Source organism: Pygoscelis adeliae, unplaced genomic scaffold (genome assembly GCF_000699105.1).
Source record: "Pygoscelis adeliae isolate BGI_AS28 unplaced genomic scaffold, ASM69910v1 Scaffold224, whole genome shotgun sequence".
Lineage (NCBI taxonomy): Eukaryota > Metazoa > Chordata > Aves > Sphenisciformes > Spheniscidae > Pygoscelis > Pygoscelis adeliae.
The window spans coordinates 2,022,390-2,043,221 of NW_008824657.1; the positions used below are offsets into that span (position 1 = coordinate 2,022,390).

The 20,832-nt window shown below is 50.7% G+C and overlaps 1 protein-coding gene across 1 annotated transcript in view; it reads left to right on the forward strand.

Moving 5' to 3' along the window:
* Positions 1–20,832, forward strand: part of KIRREL3 (kin of IRRE like 3 (Drosophila)) — a 143,776-nt gene that overhangs the window by 64,190 nt on the left and 58,754 nt on the right. The window contains exons 5-7 of the mRNA XM_009322610.1: positions 5,450–5,607; positions 9,231–9,381; positions 15,495–15,600. Coding sequence (XP_009320885.1) covers positions 5,450–5,607; positions 9,231–9,381; positions 15,495–15,600 — 415 coding nt within the window. The remainder of the gene's footprint in view (positions 1–5,449; positions 5,608–9,230; positions 9,382–15,494; positions 15,601–20,832) is intronic.

The window sequence follows — 20,832 nt, forward strand, 5'->3', positions numbered from 1 at the left end:
CTTTCTCTGTGTCTGTCCCAAACTCAGTTCAACATGCACGAGTGTGGCCAGACCCCCCCAGGATCTCAAGAACGTTTTGCAGAGCAACACCACTGGCCTCGGCAAAACACCCCCAAGGCTGGCAGGGAAAGCAGACATTGGTTTCACAGAGGAGGCAGCTCCCTGCAGTTACCAAGAAGAGGAGAGGATGTACCATTTTGAGCAGAGCACAAAAATGACACAGCAGCTAATCATTTTGCTGAATATCATTAACACCAAGCTTATTGTCAAAGTCACACCCCACCAGCCTTGCTGTGTTGACCGCTTGCAGAGGGCAAGGGCCCGCTCCCTTTTGGAGCGGGACAGGATCTTCCTGGGAAGGTAAGGAGGCCGCAGAGGCTGTGGGTTGGACACTGCTTCTTTCACAAGCACCTTGCCAGCCAGCAAACCTGGACTCAAAATGCCCCAGCATGGAGCAGAGATTGAATTTGCAAAGGAAAACGCTCTTTGCAGGGTTTGTATTGCAAAAACTTCCACACAGCAAGCAGCTGTATGCAGATCAGGGCAGCGCCGGGGTACAGTCGCCCAGAGCAAGCGTACTGTGATGCCCTCATAAGCTTGACTTGTCTACAAGAGGCAAACATGCCTCTTTGACAAGCCTGCGATGTGATGTCTGAATACGCAAACACTTGGCTGCACCAGAGCAAAGTTTCCAGATCCACAAGAGGGTCAGCTGAGCCAGCTGAATCCCTCCAGGCTGCAAAAAGGGGGCTCTCCACACTTTTCTTACTGTAGAGACAAAATACAGGAGCAAACGTACCCTTGTTCGGCTTGGCTTCATCATCTCCATGGGGGCCTCGTGTTCTCACCGAGGGCCACCTTGCTGGAAGACAGCTGGGCCACCAAGCACTGTTAGCAAACTGCTGCGGAGGGCTGGGAATGCTTTTGGTCTACGTTTAGACTCTCAGCTTTGGGGCTAGGAAGCACTTTCTAACGGTTTGTAAGCACATTGTGATCACCAAGAGCATCTTCTGGTCACTGCTATTTGCTTAACACACATGTAAGATGAGCCCGGAGCCTTGAGTGTCACAGACCCTGTAGGGAAGACGAGCAATGCGTCAGCGATGCCTTCACCCAAGGGATCTCATTCCTCGGGGGGACACTTGTGCTGAGTCTTAACATCAGCCGAACGTTACTTGCAGATACATGGCTCAGAGCAATCCTCAGGGGCTGCTCGGTATCTGCCTCTCCAGCCCAGCAGCTGGGTGGCCCTCCCCGACCAGTGAGCATTTGGGGTTGAATCTCTCAACACTGTCCCGAGAAGAGAAGGTTGGTTACACAAATCCAGCAGCAAGGAGGTACCAGCCACAACAACGACAACAAAAAGTAGTCAGCCTTAATTAGGAAGAAGTACTGGTGGCTGGAGGGCTTTTTGCTTTCTCCACTTCCAGGAGCTGATGTCTGCCTGGAGGATGCTGTTATCTCAATAAATATTGCTAATAATTGAGGCTCTGTCTGCTTGCCACAACACTGTCCAGCTGACCAGCTGCCCGGAGCATTTAGAGACATCAATGTTATTTCTTAGCCAAAGCTGCAGTGTTAGCCTGGGGTATTAGTTCAGCGCTGAATAATTCTGCATGGTCTCATTGATTAATCATACAGTTAAGTCTTGCAGGGCGGGACTGCATGCAGGAAAGCCTCTAACTAACCAACCAATTTAAGAAGTTGCCGAATGCACAGCCCAAGACCAACACAAATTGACTTGTATTTCTTTATGCTGATGTGCTGTAAAATGTGCTTTTCCCAAAGCGCTCCAAAGGGCAAGGAGCAGAGACCCCAAGCTGTCCTTACTCATCCAAGCAGCCCACAGCTATGGAGAACAGATTAATGCCTGTCCAAGGCTGGTTTAAAAATATCCAGCGAGCCCTGTGTTTTGACAGAGAAACAGGGCTTTGATGGGGAGAGGCTTGTCATTGTTTCTTTGGAAAGTTTTGTCTGCAGTGAAGAAAAGAACAGTTCTCCAGCTGAGGTCCTGAGTGCACTGTGAGGAACAGGGGACCTTCTGCTGGGGCGTTTCACCTCCCGCCCCAGAAGGTCTCAGTGCAATGTCTGTTTGGGGGTGATCTGTCTGGACTCCCACCCCATAAGCAGCTGCATGTCATTCATCTCTCTGGCTTGTTCTTACTCTTGTGGGCTTGAGCCGCCATGGATCCCTTCTCCTTCATTCTTTTTGAACTTTGCAGGCACGTAAAGGTTAACCCCATTTTCTTTGCTGTCAGGAATAACACACACACCCCCAACCCCAACCAACTCGTCCTATTTATATCCCTGTATTAATCAGGAAGGCTAGCACTTCTACATCTACGTGATTAAAAATTAGGAAACCGGATTCTGTAGTGGTGCCTTATAATAACCAATCCTGGGAGCACAGTGGATGAATAATGGATCGTGGCTCTGTGCCACTGTCTTATTGCTTTCACTTCTTTCTTCTTCTCCTCTTTTTATCTTTCATTCTTTCTTCTCTTCCTCCTCCTCCTCCTTTCCCAGGCTGGTGTTTGAGTTTGGGGAAGGAATACGTCCATCCTTCATTTGCAGAAGTTAGAGCTGTTGAGAGGCATTGCTGATTCCTATTCATCAGACCCTCTCCTCCCCAGCCAGATCCCCTGGTTAGTGAGCCTGGAGACCATCAATAACTCATGGCTACATGAATAACTGGGGGATGATAACCACTTACTTGGGAAGACTTAATCAGGACCTATTCTCTCTCCTTCTCTTCCTCTCATGTCCTTAAGCAGCTCCTCAAGTCTTGCTGCTAATCCAGTAGAGGGGAAAAAGGAGCAAAACAGTAGGTTAGAAAGCAAGGTTTTCTGGCACAGGGAAGACAAGTGGTTCCATGCATGAGGTTGTTCCCTGTCCTCTATCCCCTGGGATTCATGGGCAGCTAAGAGACAGGCTGGACTGCTTTGAGGGGGTGATGTTAAGCCAGTGACTGGAGAAAAAAAAAAAAGCCTTCAAATGTCAGCCAGTGGGACAGGACATCAGTCAGGAATATTAAACAACCCACCGTAAAAGTCCCTTCCATTTAATCCCGAGATGCTCTTCAGAGAAAAGCTTGTGGGTTGTTTTTTTTCCCCTGCTCCACAAGATGAATTTCCAATATTTTACAAGCTGAGGTCAAATTCAATTAATAGCTTCAGTGAGGGGAAAAACACTATTGAAAAATATCACGTTTTTTTAAAAACAGTATAACTCGTCCAATGAAGGGGTTGTTTTTTTAAAAAGTGGAAAGAAATACTTCCTTAATAGTTAAGTAGTGTCAGAATTAAGCAGAATTTTCCACATTTTCATATTCAGGGGCTGACACATTTCAACTAACCCAAACCACACATCTTCACTTTTTTTTCCACTCTTGTAGCCTGAAAAAAATGTACATTTTGGATCAACGCAGAAAAGCTTCCCCCCCACACACACAGTCCCTGGGTTCCACCCACTGAGCTGAAAAATCACATTACTCACAGCATTTGGCAGATGTGTATGTGACCAGCCTTGTGTGCAACCAGCACATCTGCCTTGCCTACAAATCCTGTGCCGATGCAGGCAGCCACCTCTGAATTGCGAGGGAACATAATCCCTTTCCATCTCCTGAATTCAGCCCAGCACTAGAGGAGCCAGCGAGGAGTTTTTAAATATTTCTCAGCCAGCTAAAACACCAAGGCAGCTCAGGAGCAGAAGCAGAGACGTACTTGGGTATTTCAGAGCCCAACTTCAACATGCACTTTGCATGGCTCAGCCTGGTGCTAGCCAGCTCAGGGAGGGGGAAAACAGCCCTGACTTGTAACAAAAGCAGCTCCACTTTGGTGGAAAATTGGCAGGTTTCCCCCAGCTGCATCCCCTCAGTAAGGATGCTGAAGGGTAGGAGGCTTTCACCACCTGCTCCTGAGCTGGGTGTGAAGCAGCAATTTCTTCCTACACCCTTCGCTAGCATGAGCTCTTCTGCTTGGGCAAGAGGGGCTGCAACAGGGATGCCCTTCCACTGTGTCCTCCACGCTTCTGCTGGCTTCCCAATGCTGCGTGGGCCCCGGGAGCTGCTGAAACAGGCCACGAGGTGGCTGGGCAACATGTCTGTCTGTAGCAAGACCTGCGTCCGGTTGCCCAAAGGATCTGGTTGGGAAGAGCTAGACTGACAGCTGTACAGACCTCTCCATCTTCAGAGCAGGTCTTGGCTAGGCCGGACCCAATCCGGGTAGCGGAGATGAAAGCTCCTCTCTGCAGGATGAAAGGGAAGCCACGCCCTCCAGCTGAGTTTCCCATCTCTTACCATGCTGGGGGTGTTTAGAGATGCCAGGCTTCAAGAGCTAGTCACAAAAGATGAGACCATGCTCAGGTGCCCCTCGTCTCCTGCTTCCCTATTTCCATCCCTCCTTGTCTCTGGTATGAAGTGCTTCCCAACACAAGAAACAAAGATGCCCAGGGGCTGTGTGATACCAGCAAAGCCACATCCTGTAATGAAGAGGCAGCCTCACACAGGCTGTCAGGCTGAGGTGGTTTCAAAGGAAGGTTGAAATCTTAAAGGTCTCCTTGACATCCCTGGCAAAATCTGCTTTCACAGAGGGAGATGCTTAAAAGACTCACTGCGGTGAGAGGGAGTCTGACCGAACGAGAGGAATTTCACAACCTTTTGTGTGGCAAGACAGCAGCACGGATGATGAGCAAAAGTGACAGGGAAATCAAAGCAGGGCAAGAGAGTGCTCAGGGGTTCCTCCATCCCTCTGTGATGGAGAGCTGGCAAGGGAGCCCTCTTCAAAACAGGCAGTCGGGAACACACGCTCCTGATGCCCATAAGCTGTTCACCCCTGAGTGCAGTAGGTAACAGTCCAAACCCAGCTCCCCTGCCCTTCTCCTCCAAATCGTGCTCACCTACCTTCCAATTTGCAGTCAGAGGAACAGGGGTCAGACCAAAGCCCCTCCGAACCCCATGTCCTGTGTCCAGCAGCAGCCAGTTACAGTTGCCTGGGGAGGGATAGAAGAAGAGGGCCAGCAAGCAGAGATATTTCTTTCAAATACTCTCCCATCCTCCTGCAGTTTGCAGCTCAGGGACATCCTGGGCCAGAGGTGTTTGAGTATTTAGTAGCCCTTGGTGGATTTCTCTACCACAGGCTTGATCCTTCATGTTACTGCAAAGCTCAGGCAGCCTCCTGGCCCGTGTCCCCTCTAGAGCTTCAGCCAGTTTCTGCCACTGAAGTTCAAATCTGGGGCACAGCTTTCATGTAAGCAGCAAAAGGCAAGCCGGCTGTAATATGGGGAGGTGGGGTTGCATGCTCCCACAGCCACATCAAAGCCAGCTGCAGAGGTTTGAGAGGTCACGGTCCAGTCCTGGCAGCCCAGACCCCACAGGTAACTCCAGGAAGGTTGGTTTAATGCTAGCAAACGACATTTGTCAAATCGTCTCCTCTGTGCTTTTTCTTTGCAGTTCCTCCAGATGATCCTGTCATTATGGGGGGGCCCATCATCAGCCTGAGAGCAGGAGACCCCCTCAACTTGACCTGCCATGCAGACAATGCCAAGCCAGCAGCCTCCATCATCTGGATGCGGAAAGGAGAAGTCATCAATGGAGCCACCTACTCCAAGGTGAGGCGGGATGGGGCCGGGGACACGCACTGCGCTCTTCCCTTGCTTCAGAAAGGTGTACCAGGCCTGACGCTGCTCTTCACACAGCCCCAAAACATCTAGGGTGGTGCCTTCAGCTCTGCAGAGCTGAGACTCTCACTGTATATCACCCCATACAACCTTCCCGATGGAGAGGCTGGGAGGAAAACAGTCAGGAGGATGCAAGTGAGAAACCACAAACTGTCACCAAAACGGGCTCTGCTCTGAATTTGGCTGGCTTTTTGTACCCTCTCACAGCTTATAAACCTGGCATGCCCACTTCTCCCCCCAAAAATCCCACCTGGGTGTGGTGTTAATACTCTATAGAGCAACACACAGCCAGCACTGACCTGGCCTTGGCTGTAGCAGAACCTCTGGATTGAAAGGTGGTTGCAGTGACATGTGTCCCCTCCTCCAGCTGCAATTTTCCATGAAGAATTGTCAGGGTTGTTGGCATTTTTTAATTTAAACAGAAAGCTTTTATTGGGTCATAAAGGAAGACATCAAAGAGCAATCAACAGTGTACTCAGAATGGGTACCCACATGTTCTCCTGTTTATAGATGCCTGATGTCTGGTAAGTGCGAAAGATTCAGTAACACTTGACATTTCTAATGAAAATTTCTAAAGAACAAAATGCGAGACATAAAATGGGTCAGTTTGCAGCCATTTGTAATGCAAGCAAACTTCAAAGTCAGGAGTCAAAGGCATTCCTCTCAAGCTCTTGAAGATCTTTTAATGAACATTTCACCCTCTGCTACCACTGTGAAGCCTCCACCCAGCCTCGTTCCAGCAACGTCCCGATCTGCTTGGAGAAGCAGAGGATCCAAAACACCCTCCTCTCCTCCCCCCTGTCACTCTGCAGAGCACATTGCTATCTCAGCTGAAGCTGAGCTGCTTCCTTGTGGCTGATGGGTGTGAACAGAGGGGGAAATTGCCCCATCTCCCTGCATGCAATGCAAGAGGCAGCACTAATTAAAGCCAGAGAGAACTGACCTCTCCCTCTCTCAAATCAAGTGGAACTAATTAAAATCCAGGCCATTGACATGCAGTTGTTTATAGCTTACTCTGTTCAACCCAAGCCTTCCTCTCCACTGCAGACTGCTCAGAGCTGGCCCTGGGGAGCCAACACTTAAGCCCTTTCCCTTTCAGACCCACAAGTAATGGGTATCGGAGAAGAAAGAATGCCCCTCCTTTATTTTTCTTTAAAATATTTCCAACAACAAAAAAAAAAATCTTCCGAAGCAGAGCTTTCGGGCTGCAGCTCCCTCTCACATGCAGTACATGTGAGATTCCCGTGGCATTTTAAGCAGCTGTCAGGGATGGTCTGGAAGGGGAGTCCTGTTCTGCATGGGGGAAGCATCTTCCCCTTTTCCTGGGGTCAGAGGGATGGCGTTGGCTGATCTGGTGGTGTCGAACCTCAGTTTCTCCTGACTTACTGGAGATTTTCATGAGGCCCTTCTACAGATGCTTACCTGCCACGAGCGGGGAAAAGCGATGCTCCGGGGCCAGGCGTGCACAGGGGTGGTCAGCCAGCACCGGCTGCATCAGACCTTGTCGCCTCAAGCACCACAGTCCCCACACATGCACAAGAAACCCTAACGTGACCATTTTTGTAACTGCCTTAACCTTGTGAAACATTAAAAAAGAAAAACACCCTTCAGATAAACTAATGGCCAATTTTAGCCATTTTTTGAATGGGAGGTTTTGGGGGTTTTGGGTCTGAGAAACCTTTCCCTTTTGAGGCTCCCTTTAAGATCAGTCCTCAGTTTTCCTCTTTCTGCTTTTTCAACAAAACAAAAACCCAACTCGGATTTCATTTGATCCAGTCAACCAAGAAGAAACACTGTTCAGGTTACTGATTGCCTGAAACCATTTATACTGAGTGATAATTTCTTTGTTTCTCTGAATTTCCAATCCGCCCACTGATTAATATGCAGCCCCCCTGCAATCGCAGCCAGGCAGTACAGGATAGCCATAGCTGACTGAAAACCCCCATACTTACCCTGTTCCCTATCGAAAGGGACAGGGAACGGTCCCTATAGCCATAGGGGATATTAGAGGACCCTGCAGGGTTTGGAGGCTAACCCAGAGTTCACTGTAGGGGCGGAAAGGTCCTGCACAGGCTTAGGGTTCACCACATCCTCAGCACCAAAAGTGGGGCTGTTCCACAAACTAAAGGGCACGCGGGGTGACAGTAAAGCAAGCACAGGGCAGCATCCTTACCGCCAAGGGCACAGCACCAGCACAGGAGGAGCAGAGCAGGCTTGGTGGTCATAGCAGGGTCAACCAACAGCGCAGCAATCCCCAGAAAGCCAACAGCGATGAGACAGCTCTGAGGTCAAGCCAGAAAATCCAACCCACGTCAGCATACCTAAAGGAGAGCCTGAGCTAGAGCCAGAGCTTAAATACAGCTCCTGGGCCGAAGGGTGAACAGCTCTTGGGTAGAGGCCCCAGATGAGGTTCGTCAGGGAAATGAAGGACCGTTGGTGCACTCGGGCCCTGAGGATCATGTACTAACAGGTCTTGGTCCTGCTTCTCCCCAGCTGCTGGGCTGATTGTGATGACAATTTCTCAGCACCGTTCCTTGTCTAGTGCGCCTGAGAGGCACAAACCTGTGTGCGTGAACGCTGTGTCATGACGAACCCAGGTAGTGAAAGCATTAGTCTTGCTGCCATATGTTTATAATTCAATAAAGCACTTGTCTTACATTGTGAGGAGGAAACTGGAAGGTTACAGACTTAGAGAGAAAAACTGCCTGGCAGGGTCCAAAATACATAGTTATGGGATGGGTGTATCCGTGGGCGTTTACCACTATTATCAACGGCGGGGAAAAGCTGTCTTTCTGGCATTTCTGGTCCCCAGAGGATGTTGATAAATCCGAGAGAGGTCAGAGGAAAGCCCAGATAATGATTAAAAGATTGAAAACCATGCAATGTCGTGAAAGCCTCCGAGGGCCCGATCAGTTTAGTTTACCGAAGACAGGGCTACAGGGTGACGTGACCATGGTCTGTAAGAACTTGCAGGAGGATTAGGAGTTTGATAAGGCAGGGATCCCGGGGCCCGCCGATAAAGGCATGGCAGGGCACCACGGCTGGAAGTCAAAGTCAGATAAGTCCAGGGAAGAAACAAGGTGCCAAGGCTGAGCAGGCGGAGCTGGTTAACCACTGCTGTGCCAGGCTTGAGGTTTTGCATCTCCGGCATCCTCAGGTCCCCATCACAGTGATCACCAGGTGAGAGCAGGTTCAAGAAGCCAGTTGCCCTATCTGTCCCCTGGCTCCCTCTTTCCTGGGACGGTGGGTGACGTATCTCGCTGGAGCTGTGATTCCCAGGTCTAAGCACAGCAGGGCCGGAGCGAAGCAGATGGGAGTTAAGTGCCCAATTCCCAGGGAAGCGCAGTGAAATTTGTCTGTGCTATTCCCCTAAGGCTTCTTGGCAGATTCCAGCCAGAGAAACTGTTATTGCAGAGAGCGCTGCTTGGCTGAGAAACTCGTACGAGCGAGGGCTAGCTGTGTGTCTGCAGAGCCTGGCGCAACTCTTGGCGAGGGGAAGGGGCCCCTCTCCTGTAGGAAACTGCCTGTTCTCATCTCTGTTTCTCCCCCCACAGACGCTTCTCCGCGACGGCAAGAGGGAGAGTATCATGAGCACGCTTTTCGTCGCCCCCTCTGACATTGAGAACGGGGAGAGCATCGTCTGCCGTGCCACCAACAAAGCCATTCCCAGTGGGAAGGAGACCTCCGTCACCATTGATATCCAGCGTGAGTACGCAGCCAGCTGAACTACCTCTGGGTACTGTGTGATCCCAGCCTCCCTGCTCTCTCCATCGCTGCCCCAGGGCTGCCCGCATGGGTCTGACTCCAGTCAGGAGCAGGTTGCTGGGGTTTGGGGGTTTCCCTTTACTGGGATTTACTGGTACGTCGATAGGGTGAAGTCAGAGACAAGAGAGCTCATCTCCCCTGAGCTCCCTGGGGCACCAGAGGGACGCGAACACCCACGGGGCCAGGCTGCTTCCCAGCTTTTGCGTCTTGTGTCCATGGTTTTGAGCAAAAGCAGCACCAGCTGCCGTGCTCTGGGTGGTCGGTGGGCATTGCACGTGGACAGACTGTGTGCCCTGATCCAGGCCTCTGGGGTCTCTGGAGCAGGGATGTATCCCCAGTGCCTTTGGCTGAGAAAGCAGCATCTCTGGACGCGGCCAGTAGCAGAGATAAGGCCCATTAAGGTTTCTGGTACAAAACCGCCTGTTTCCAGTCTTACCGCATGTTCAACGGTAAGTTATTTGTATTGTTCTCCACTGAGATAGCATGTTAGACACCTAATCGGTGGCAAGTCTCCCTCCTGTGAAATATAGCTAGTGTCAATCACCATCTGATAGGGACAGGTGTGTGTCGAGAGCCATATCATTTACCCTTTCCTGTAAATCCATGAAGCAAAATCTTCCTTCCTCAAAAATTCACGTTTCACAGATCTGTTCCTTCCTCCTCTGCAATAGCTGTTGCTCTTGGGTTCATCCCGACCTCCCTCCACCCAGGCTTCATTTGCACACACAATTCCTGCAGCTGTATTTACCAACAATTTGCAAATGCAGGGTGTTCAATATTAGCATGCCAGCTGCTTTCCAGAGTCCAATTAAAACTGGCTGAACAAACTCAAGCACAGCAGAAAATTCACCATTTAAGACTTCCAGCTTTTGCTGCCGGAAGATTAACAGGCTCTTGGGTCGCTGGATAGCATGTCCTGACAGAACCGGCCAGATAAAATGAAATAATAGCATGGGTTATTTCACAGCCAGCAAACACTTACAATAGCTGGAGACGCACACGCATTCTCACAAACAACGCAAAGCCGGAGACATCATTACACTGTGCTGTACAGTGCGGGGCAGGAGACGTGAGCTGAATCCCTGAGCCTGATGGAATCTGCTTTGGAAAGAGAAAGACCCAATAAAGAACACCAATTTCCACTCCGAGCCTTAAATACTCCACGCTGTGAAAGTAATAATAATAGTAATATCCTATCCAGCTATTAAAAGTATGTTGTTCTTAACGGGTTCTAATGAGGATATCAATTTCCCAGTGCTGGATGGGTGATGGAGGGATAGAAAAATACCAAGATGGATTAACCAGCCTGCGGTGGGGTGGATTTCGTCCCGGATGCAATAGCCTGCTGTAGCTGCTACCCAGTCCATTAGGTTTCACCCCCAGCCTGGTAGGCAATTGGCTGCTTTCACTTTGTGAAGAGCTAAAGGTACTTTTCGTAAGCAAAAATTATCTGGGCCACTCGTTTCTCCTGGGGAACTGTCCTGAGCAAGGCTGGCTGCAAAGGCAAGGTAGGCGGCACACCCTTCTGCACCACCCCAGCGATGAAAGGAGGTCCTTCCTGCGGGTCTTCTTCCAACAGCTAGCAGAGAAGCAGCACCTTGGGGGAAAAAAAGAAGTGGTTTCTGCAAGGATAAGGAGGTAGGCAGCAGGTTTTGGCTGGTGAGCTTTCCCCAGCCTGGCACAACCTGCTGCATTTCATCCTGGAGCCTGCACATCTCTGCCTCCACTGTTCACACCATAGCAAACATTGCCCAGCTGCACGGTTTGAAAGACACGGCCTTGCAAAATAATCCCAGGGAACCAAAAATAATCCCTCCCAGGAAGCAGCAGCCTGGTAGAGCACTCCTCCTGCTTTTGTTTTCTTTTGCAACTCAAAAGAGCATCAAAAATGCTCACGCTCAGCGAAGAAACGCCAGGGTGGGCGTTATTTCCTACGCAGGGTACATGTGCGTGGTGGGAGAGAATATCCTCCTTCAGCTGACGCAAAGTTGAAGTTTGTCTCCCATCGATCTCATGCAGGCACTGCCTGACCATCTGAGCAGCAATGAAATAGCTGAGTCATAAAACCCTCCCCTTCCAAAAAAAAAAAGAAGGGAAAAAAAGGAACTGAAAAAAAAAAACCACCCAGAGCAGGGTCTGTAATGGAAACACTAAGCGACTCCAGCTGGAACATCTGTTCAATGTGATTTCCGTTCCACCAGCCACATCAAAGTCGGCATCCTGTGGGTTATGAGCTGAACATCGCAAGTGGGATTAAAATCATGTTTAATAGTTTGATATGCCATAAACTATTTATACTGCCAGAGCCCAGTGGCTCTATGGAAATGCACATCCAGTGTGCCGGGACGGGGAGGAGCAGGGTTGTTGCTTATCCAAAGCCGTTTGCTCCAAGCCTCTGCACACACAGGTGCAGCTGCTCATTCCTGCACCTTTTTTTCATGGCAAGAAGGGATTTGCCTGCATCTGTATTTTTTGCGGGAGGTGGGGGTAGGAGAAGGAAAGCGGAGGGTCTGTGGACCAGGGTGATGAGCAAAATGAGGGCCACGTCACTGTGTTGGAGGGTCTCCTGCTGTGTTTATCCTTGTAGCGTTGGAGTGTTTGATTCCCTTTTGTGCTTCCCACTGGGGAGTGTGAAAGCCCGGAGCTGAAGAGGCCTCGCAGTCTGCTTCCAGCTCCTCATTCCTCCTCATTTGGCCCACAGGCTGCTTTTGGATTCAGGGTAGAGGTTTGGAAGGGCTTGTCTGGGGTTCCGGAGGGGAGAGGAGCACGGAGAGGGATCTGCACCTGGCAGTGCGAGAGCCAGCACGGTGCCTGCGTTACCGTAAATCGGCAGGTGAAGAACTCTCCAAGACTCAATTTTGGAGTTTTAGAAAGCAGGCGTTCTGCATTGCGGCGCCGGGCGCAAGGTGGAATTTCCACAAATCAAGCACCCCTATGGCTAGATCACCGTTACATTGATACACAAAAATTGTAAGGTAGTACACTCCCAGTTACAATGATTGGTTAGTGATTTACATATAATTATAATATCGGTTGTGTCATTCCCTTCTGTTACTACGCTTGCGCGGGGGAAGGGTCTTCACCTGGGCAAGGGTCTTCTTGACCTGTGGGTGTGTTTTTTAGTGTTATAATGAAGGCAGTTCACTTCAGGACAACCTTAGAAGTAGGTTTTGTTGCCAAGTTGGCCAGCTAGATATCCACCTTGCCAGGCTGTCAAATAATTCATCCCATAAACAATAGAACCTAGAGGCTCTGGTTGTGGTTTAGAGAGTCCAGAGAATAGAGAATAGAGACTTCACGCAACACAGCCTCAAATAATAAGTAACGCAGGAACCTATACGTAACGCTACCATAGGGGCTAACTTATTAGAATCAAAATGTTCTTCTAGTTGATTATTTCATAACCTAAAGATTCAGTAAAACTTAAGATCATCTTCAACACCTGCAGCCCGTGGAGCTCAGCAACCATTTCCCCGGTGCTAATTTAAAATAGTGGGAGCTGAGGGCTTTGCTCAGCTGCCTCACTGGCTGCACGGCTGGTGAGGAGCGATGCTGGTCCCCCGGTACAAGCGTGCTCGCGGGGATACGTGGTACCTGGGCGTGCGAACATTTGCATGCACGCTCTCCTCCCCGCCGCCTGTAGGCTGACTCTATCTGATTCCATCGTTCAAATTAATTACAAGAAGCCAGGCAGGAATTATAATTGTAACCGAGTGGAATTACATTCTGATGAGTTACAATTTGTGTTACTTTTTTTTTTCTTTTTCTTTAAAATACCCCAAAACACACTCGCGCACACAAACCCATGCTATCCACGGCACCTGCTGCCTCGCGGGGAAGCTACCACAATATTAGAAAGCCCAATCCCATTTGTGAAAGGCAAGATCAAAGAGTTTAATTCATTTCCTTTGCTCTTTTTTTTTTTTTTTCTTTTTAATCTCCTTTTTTTTTTTATTTTGAGTGCAGGAGGGAGCTGGGCTCATTTTAATACAAAGAGGCTCCTCTGTAAATCGTAGGCACAGCTACTAAACCATCAAACAATGGGGAAGCTACTAAAGAGAAGTGTGATTCATACTTAACAAAGGAAGGTGATTAGCTGTTGTTTTATAACAATAGGGAAGTGTCAGGATGCCTGCAAATGACTTAGGAGCCCACTATATATCTCTGGGCTGTTATGTTAGGGAAGCTCATTTATATTCCCAACTGCGCCCATCTTTATTGTCATTTGAATTGCACATTTTAAAATGAGATTAGGGTAAATTGAAAATACCTATAATTTCCCCGTCATAATTTCCCATCAAGAAGGCAGGTGGCTTCGCTCGCAACAAAGCGAGGCTCTGGCTGGGTAAATATCACGGGGCCTGATGAGGTGGGGACGCAGCGGAGGAGGAGGCGCTGCAGCACGCCGCCGGCCCGCCCGCACGTGATGCTAAGGGAGGTCCCCTGGGCCGGGGGGTGCCAACCAGCTTCGCTTCCCTCGGGTCAGCAGGGCTGACCCCCGCGCCCCATCTGCTTGGGTGTTGAGCGGGAGGGTGGCCGCTCGACTGCAGCCTTTCCCCATGCTCCAGCTGGGAGGGATGTTGCTGAGATATTTAGGAAGAGGAGAGAGGCAGCAGGTAGAGGTGAACACATAGCACATCGTATTTTAGGGTGTATTTTTGCATATGCTGCATCAGACTCCAGCAGGACAGCCCCTCAGCCGGATCGATGAGCTGGCCTCAGCTCCTCTCCGCAGCCCCAATGCAGTCTCCAGTGGGACAACCGGTTCTTCAGGCACCTAGAAAACCTCCCCACAAGGCCATTTCTTTCTGCTTTTTCCCTCAAATGAGGTCCCATCCTTAAAACCTAAAGCTGGAGGTCTAACACCCCCTCTCAGACATCATGAAAAATTAAAACAACTCTGGATATTATTCTTCCTCATGTAAACATTGCACCCTTTTCTCTTCTCGCCTGCTTTCATCGGTTCTCTCCTAAATTTTGTTTGCCGCTAAAGCGTTTAGATGCTTGCCGTGTAAAAAGGAGAAGGAAAACCGAGCACCGGTCGGAAGAACCAAAAGGCCTGTGACAACAGTAAGGGCTTGGCAGAGATGATTAGGCTGATGAAAGAGCAGAAATGCCACTTTCAAGTTAGCAGATAGACAAAAGATCACCATTACACAGCGAGATATTAAATGGGAGCTTTTCAAAGCAGGCAAGTTTATTTCCTTAAACGGGAATCAGAGCTGGCGTTAACGGTTTTTAAGTGAAATGCTACATGGAGTGGGGTGCGTGGCTCCCCTTTCTGTCTTATTTACTGGTGAGGCCGCACCTCGAATACTGTGTTCAATTTTGGGCCCCTCATGACAAGAAGGATGTTGAGATGTTGGAACGTGTCCAGAGAAGGGCAACGAGGCTGGTGAGGGGTCTGGAGAACAAGTCTGATGAGGAGCGGCTGAGGGAGCTGGGGTTGTTTAGCCTGGAGAAAAGGAGGCTGAGGGGAGACCTCATCGCTCTCTACAACTCCCTGAAAGGAGGCTGTAGCGAGGTGGGTGTTGGTCTCTTCTCCCAAGTAACTGGCGAAAGGACGAGAGGAAATGGCCTCAAGTTGCGCCAGGGGAGGATTAGATTGGATGTGAGGAAAAATGTCTTCACTGAAAGAGTGGTTAAACATTGGAAGAGGCTGCCCAGGGAAGTGGTTGAGTCCCCATCCCTGGAAGTATTTAAAAGACGGGTAGATGAGGCGCTGAGGGACATGGTTTAGTGGGCATGGTGGTGTTGGGTTGACGGTTGGACTCGATGATCTTGGAGGTCTCTTCCAACCTTAATGATTCTATGATTCTATGATTCTACTGAAGCCCTCCAAGACGAGAGCAGTGTGCATGACATGAGCCTGGCTTACAAAGCCCTAAACATTATATCACAGCATCAAGGTGTCTCGGGGCTTTGGCCATGTTTTCTTAGGACCAAATTTTGCTTTCCAGGCTCGGAAGCCTGGCAGGCCTCCGATGGCAAGGCAAGGGGATGCTGTGCCACGTCTTCTGGTCGCTCACGGGCTTGTCGCTGTCTCTTTGCAGACCCACCCCTGGTGAACTTGTCCGTGGAGCCACAGCCGGTCCTCGAGGATAACACTGTCAAGTTCCACTGCTCCGCCAAGGCCAACCCTGCCGTCACCCAGTACAGGTAAGGCAGCTGCCCCGCTCGCTGGCACCGCACATCTCGCTCCAGCCCTCCGCTGAGAGCTTCTCACGTTCCCCACCGTGCAAGGTTATTTCCTCCAGGTGACCCAACAGCGCTCAGCAGCTCTGGCTGCAGTTTCTGTTGGCTATTCCACTTGCTCCCACGTTTATCATTGCTTGGTGGTTGTTCTAGCTCATCCCCATGGCCTCTGCTGTCCTCCGGCCGGGGGATGCAATGGCTGGAGCCAGACACAGCCCCTGGTCCCCACAGAGCAGCAGAGACCTGCTGTGGCGCGGTCCTCTTCCCAGCATCCCCGCTCCGATGGCTCCCCAGTGCTGCTCTTGCCTTGATGATTTTGTTACATGCTGAGAGGCTCCAATTCCTTCCACGTTAGGCCGTCTGCTGCGTTTTGCTGCATGCAGCAAGTCCTCGGTCAGAGATTCACTGGCGCTTTGGAGTGGATTAAGAGGCCTGGCACCGAGCTGGCGGAGCCATCTGCTTGGGGACATAATGAGCAAAGCGCGCCGAGTGAAAAGTCTATTATGGGAAAATTCCTTTTTTTTTTTTTTTTGCATACTCTTTTATGATTTGAACAATACAACTCCGTTGCTGTCTCTGTGTAACCCCTAAGCAACCGCCGTAAGCCTCTCTAACCCCGGCAGCGTGGATTAGAGCTCAGAAGAGGCCGAAGCAGAGGTGCCTGGGCTGGAGACATGGGGGGACATAGGGGATGGCCTCTCCTTGAGTGGGACGTTCTCTTTGAGTGGTTGGGATCATCGCTGCCAGCCAGGGTCTTCAGTGCCCCTCCACTGGCCACGGTGAGCTCGGAGCAGGGCACGAGCGGTTGAGGGGCTGTTTGGCACTGATGAGGCCATCACAGGGGGAGAATTGCAGGAGGCGAAAATGCATCGCTTGCAACTGCAGTAGGTCTGGGATGAAGGCGGTGCACGGGGCTCCCTGCCTGCACGCCTACACCGAGGCAGTCCCAAGCCTCCCTTGATCAGTTCTCATCAAGATACTGCAGGGATTGATGAGCGGGACTCCAACCGCAGCCGTATCCTGCAGCGGCGAGGCTCATTGCTCACCGTGTTGCATTCAGTCGGTCTCGTTCACTGCAGAAGGTGAGCAGATGGCTCTGCACCGAGCAGAGTCGCTGCCGTGAGCTCTTGGGTATGGGTATGAGGGCTGCTAGCATTAGAAAACACCCATTCTCTCAAAGGTTTCTCGGTCTCAGCAGATGAAAATATGGTTATGGAAAGCGGGGTGGGTTGTCATCACCCTCTGGGAGAAGAGAGCATCGTGCTCAGCCTCCTGGCTCCAGTTCGTGGTCAGGAGGGCCCGTGCCTGAGCCAGCGCGGAGGTGCTTCACAGCAACCAGGTACACCCCCGTCCCACCACTGCAATCAGCCGGTCATCACTCCTGCCTGGAAGTTACGAGCGTGCACGGGCAGGCGTGCAATCAGTTCTGGTTTTGCAACAGCGTCAGTTGATAATAACAGAGGAGGCACCTCCGGGGACAGGTTGCCATGACCTACCTCCTGTTAGACTCGTACGGCTTAATTAGTACCATGGAGTTTGCTGGTAGGAACGATTACTTCCGGCTGGATATCTGCTATCAGCACAACAAAGCAATAATTGCATTCCTAGTTACACAGCAGAGTTATTAATTTGAGAAGTCAATTAATGTCAAAGGTACCAATAGCCTTGTTTTCATATTTACAGTTAGGAGGAAAACGAAGCCCATGACAATCTGGGGAAGGATCTGGGAGAACGTCCCACGTGGCTCTTACGCCGTGATTGATTCTGGTACAGTCGAAAGCAAAACAACCACCTTTGGCTGAGGAGCCAGACGGTGGCAAGAGCCTGGCAAAATTTCTGCTCCAAAGACGGGGCGTCTAGCCTGATCCTCAGCAATAGGGGCTTTCACATCATCCCTGCACCCCCACCCGGGCAGATTCCCTGTGCAGCGGAGCAGCCTTGAAGGCTCCCATCTGGGTTTTCTCCTTCCTCTTGGGTGTTTCCACCCTCTGGGTACGTGGCTCTCCCTGGCCAAAACAACGCTGGATTGCTTTTCTCCACCAAATAGCAGATGGACCTGCCACGCTTCTCCTGTCTTTGGTGCCGCCTCTTTAGCGCAGGGTTTTTGCTGTCCCCTGTAGCTGTAAATGCCGCCCGCCGCCCTCTTCTTTCCTTCTCGCCCATCCCGAGGCCACGTGTCTTGCCACCCTTCCTGTTGCCTGAGCATTGGGATTTCTGCTTTGCTGCAGAGTGCTTCGTGACTCGTTTCATGGTGGTCTTTACTATCAAAACTAATTGCACTTTTTTTCAGGTTGTGCTTTCTCATAAAAGGGATTTTTGGGGGGGGGAAAAACGAGGCATGAAAAATACAAGCACTTTGGGTTTCTCATTTCTTAAATTCCCTTAACATGTTAACATCACACAAGGCTTTTTCCCTACCACTGCGACAGGCAAACAGGATTCAGCAGTGCTCGGCGGGGCTTCCTTCCACCTAATGGCTCTGATTGATGGGGGCGGGGGGGTACGGATTCATTCCCCTTCCAAAAGATCCCGAAGCTCTTCACTAACTATGTAAAGGCAGCAGATGTTTTGGCACCGAAGCTTGGAGTCCTCCAGAGTGGGACATCCGAGCAATGAGCCCCCTGCGCCTCGCCACGGACTAGGAGGGAAGGTGGGTAAAGGGGTGGGACGTGTAGAGCCCCAGGACTAAGATATCGGGAGGTGTGAAAAGGCAGAACACGAGCTCGGTGTCATCCCCAGGGCCACTCAGGACTCCATCACTGGCGAAAATGAACTTATTCTGCCTTAAAATCAAACAACAGACACAAAGTGTGATTTTTTTTTTTTCTCCCCAGGGAGAGAACCACTCTAATATATCTCCTATGGCTTCCCTCATCCTCAGATAGAGATACCAGATCTTGGTCTTCAGCCGACATTTATTTTTAATACCTCCCAATATGTTTGTCAGTAAACAGCTCTGAACACAAAGGAAAAATGTCTAAACAACATAAATCCCCTTTTCTGGGCATAAATCCACAGCCAGCTCCTCAGGGCCGTCCCTGCTTCAAACACACGAGTAAGCTGTCACCTTGCTTGAATGTGCAAGGGGTGATAAGTTCTGCATCGGGTTTGCACCCTGGGTTTTTCTGGCTAGGAAAAGCAAGCGAGGTCGAGCATCTCACCCAGAGGCTTCACCCAAAGATGGTCGGCTAGGAAGCATCCGTGAACCGTGCCGCTCCTTAGCAGTAAGCCGCTAAGCCAGTCCTGGGGTTTTAAGCACAGACTCCTCACTCCCTTCGGTAGGGTGGTAAGGGAAAAGAAGCAAAATTCAACAACATTGCCCAGGAGACAAAAATCTCCTTCTGCCCCCACCCAAACCCCCCCTAGAGAATATAGCTTTGATGGAATCAAGGCAGCTGCTTTTTCCTTAAGCGGTTTTCTTCGTGCTCTCTCGCATAACACATCACATACGTGTGGTTTTTAACGCGAGGAAAACCCAGTTAGAAAGGAGACCTCGGAGCAATCTGCGCCCAGAGCCAGATTGGAAAGTTACCGCCTCCGCCACATCTTCTCTTCGGGGAGGGGGGGGATTTCATGACATTTTTGTCAAAATTGACAGGTTTATGTGAAATGTTTGGCCTCGGTGGCATTTTCTAACCAGAGGAAAAACCACAACCCCTCCGCCCTAACATTTGCTGGTATCTCATGGTGTTGGGGGTGGGCTGGGGCAGGGGGGTCCTTTGCTGGAGACATGGTTCCTCTGCTCCTTTTCTTAGCTGAGGACACCTGGCAGCTGAAGCTGGAGCTGAAATCCCAATCCTCCTCCCTCGCGGGCAGCCACGATTCCTTGACGAGGAGCATCTTTTTCCCCAGGGGGGGTTTGTTCGCCCACGATGTCACCTGGGCTGTCACTCGCTTTTGGACGCGGGACGGGCCAGTGTCACCAAAAGCGAGCAGGGGGAGTCAGGCAGAGGGCTGGCGAGGTGTCGCAGTGAGGCGTGAGTGGGGGCTTTTTGGCATAGGGATGAATTAACCCCGGCAGCAGGGCTTTTGCTCGTTTGCATGTTTTCCCTCTCGCCACGTAGAGCAATCTTCGCACAGACATATCCCGTGGCCTCTATAGGGCCTCGTACCCCATCTGGCCTGGGTTTATCCCATCTCCGCCTCGGAGCGTGTTCCCTTTGCAGCTGAAGAGCAGCTCAGCCCACCAAAACGCTGCTCCACAGCTCCTTGCTGCTGCCGCCAGTGCAGCATCTTCTGCTCAAGAAAGGCTCAAGGGGGGACCTGGGCTGCTTGGCAGCACCTCCATGGATGTCTCCCCATCAGCTTTAGCGCCGTGCACATCGGGCCGAAAGCCCCTGGTGTCCCAGCGATGGTGGGGGAAAGCTACCCCTTCCTCTCCTCTTGCCTCGAGCCGCTGCCTGCCTCTGCCAGCTCGTTTGCAGGCAGAGCATCACGTAGCCATGGTGCCAGGATGGAGGAGCGGCGGCAGCAAACGGCTCCACCAGGCAGCGAGCATATGTGCGGGCAAATTGCACCGCCTCGTCTTCCTCTAATAATGCGCTTCCCACGTGCCTCTGCCTCTCAGTGGACGATTCTGGGATGGGGAGGGGGGAATTTGGGAATTTACTGACTTTCTTTTGCTGCAAGCGAACAGGCAAGAAAGGGAACGCGAGAGAGAGTAATTAGCTGTCGCCGTTGTTCTGCCACCTGTGATGGCGGGTAAAATTAATGGAAAGCAACAGAAGTCGGGGCTACGTGAACCGACTCACAACCAGGCCTCCTCTTCGCTTACTTCAGATCTCTCTATTTGCCAATCTCCTCTTGGCTTTTGATGTCTGTTGTGTGTCTGTGGGGTGGTTTTTTGCTGTTATTATTTATCACTGACCGTAAGAAAGAGAATCTTCAAAGTGGCAGAAGAAAATGGGAAAGTTTAATATTGCAAGAGGCAGAGTCCCTCAGCCTTTTGGACTCCTCTGATGATGATTATTTTTGCAGAGTGATGGGGAGTTGGTACAGGCAGGGCAGTAATAGACGTCTCACTCTCGCCCGTTGATACAGTGCTCTCACCCCCAAGGCTAGCAGAGACCTTTGCAAATAATGTCATCTTTGTAGTCACAGGGGCGGGGGGACATTTTGCACCACCCTCCAGCAGTTCTGGGGACCATTGCACTTCCAAAACAGGGTATGGGACTGACGGACAGACAAACAGACGTA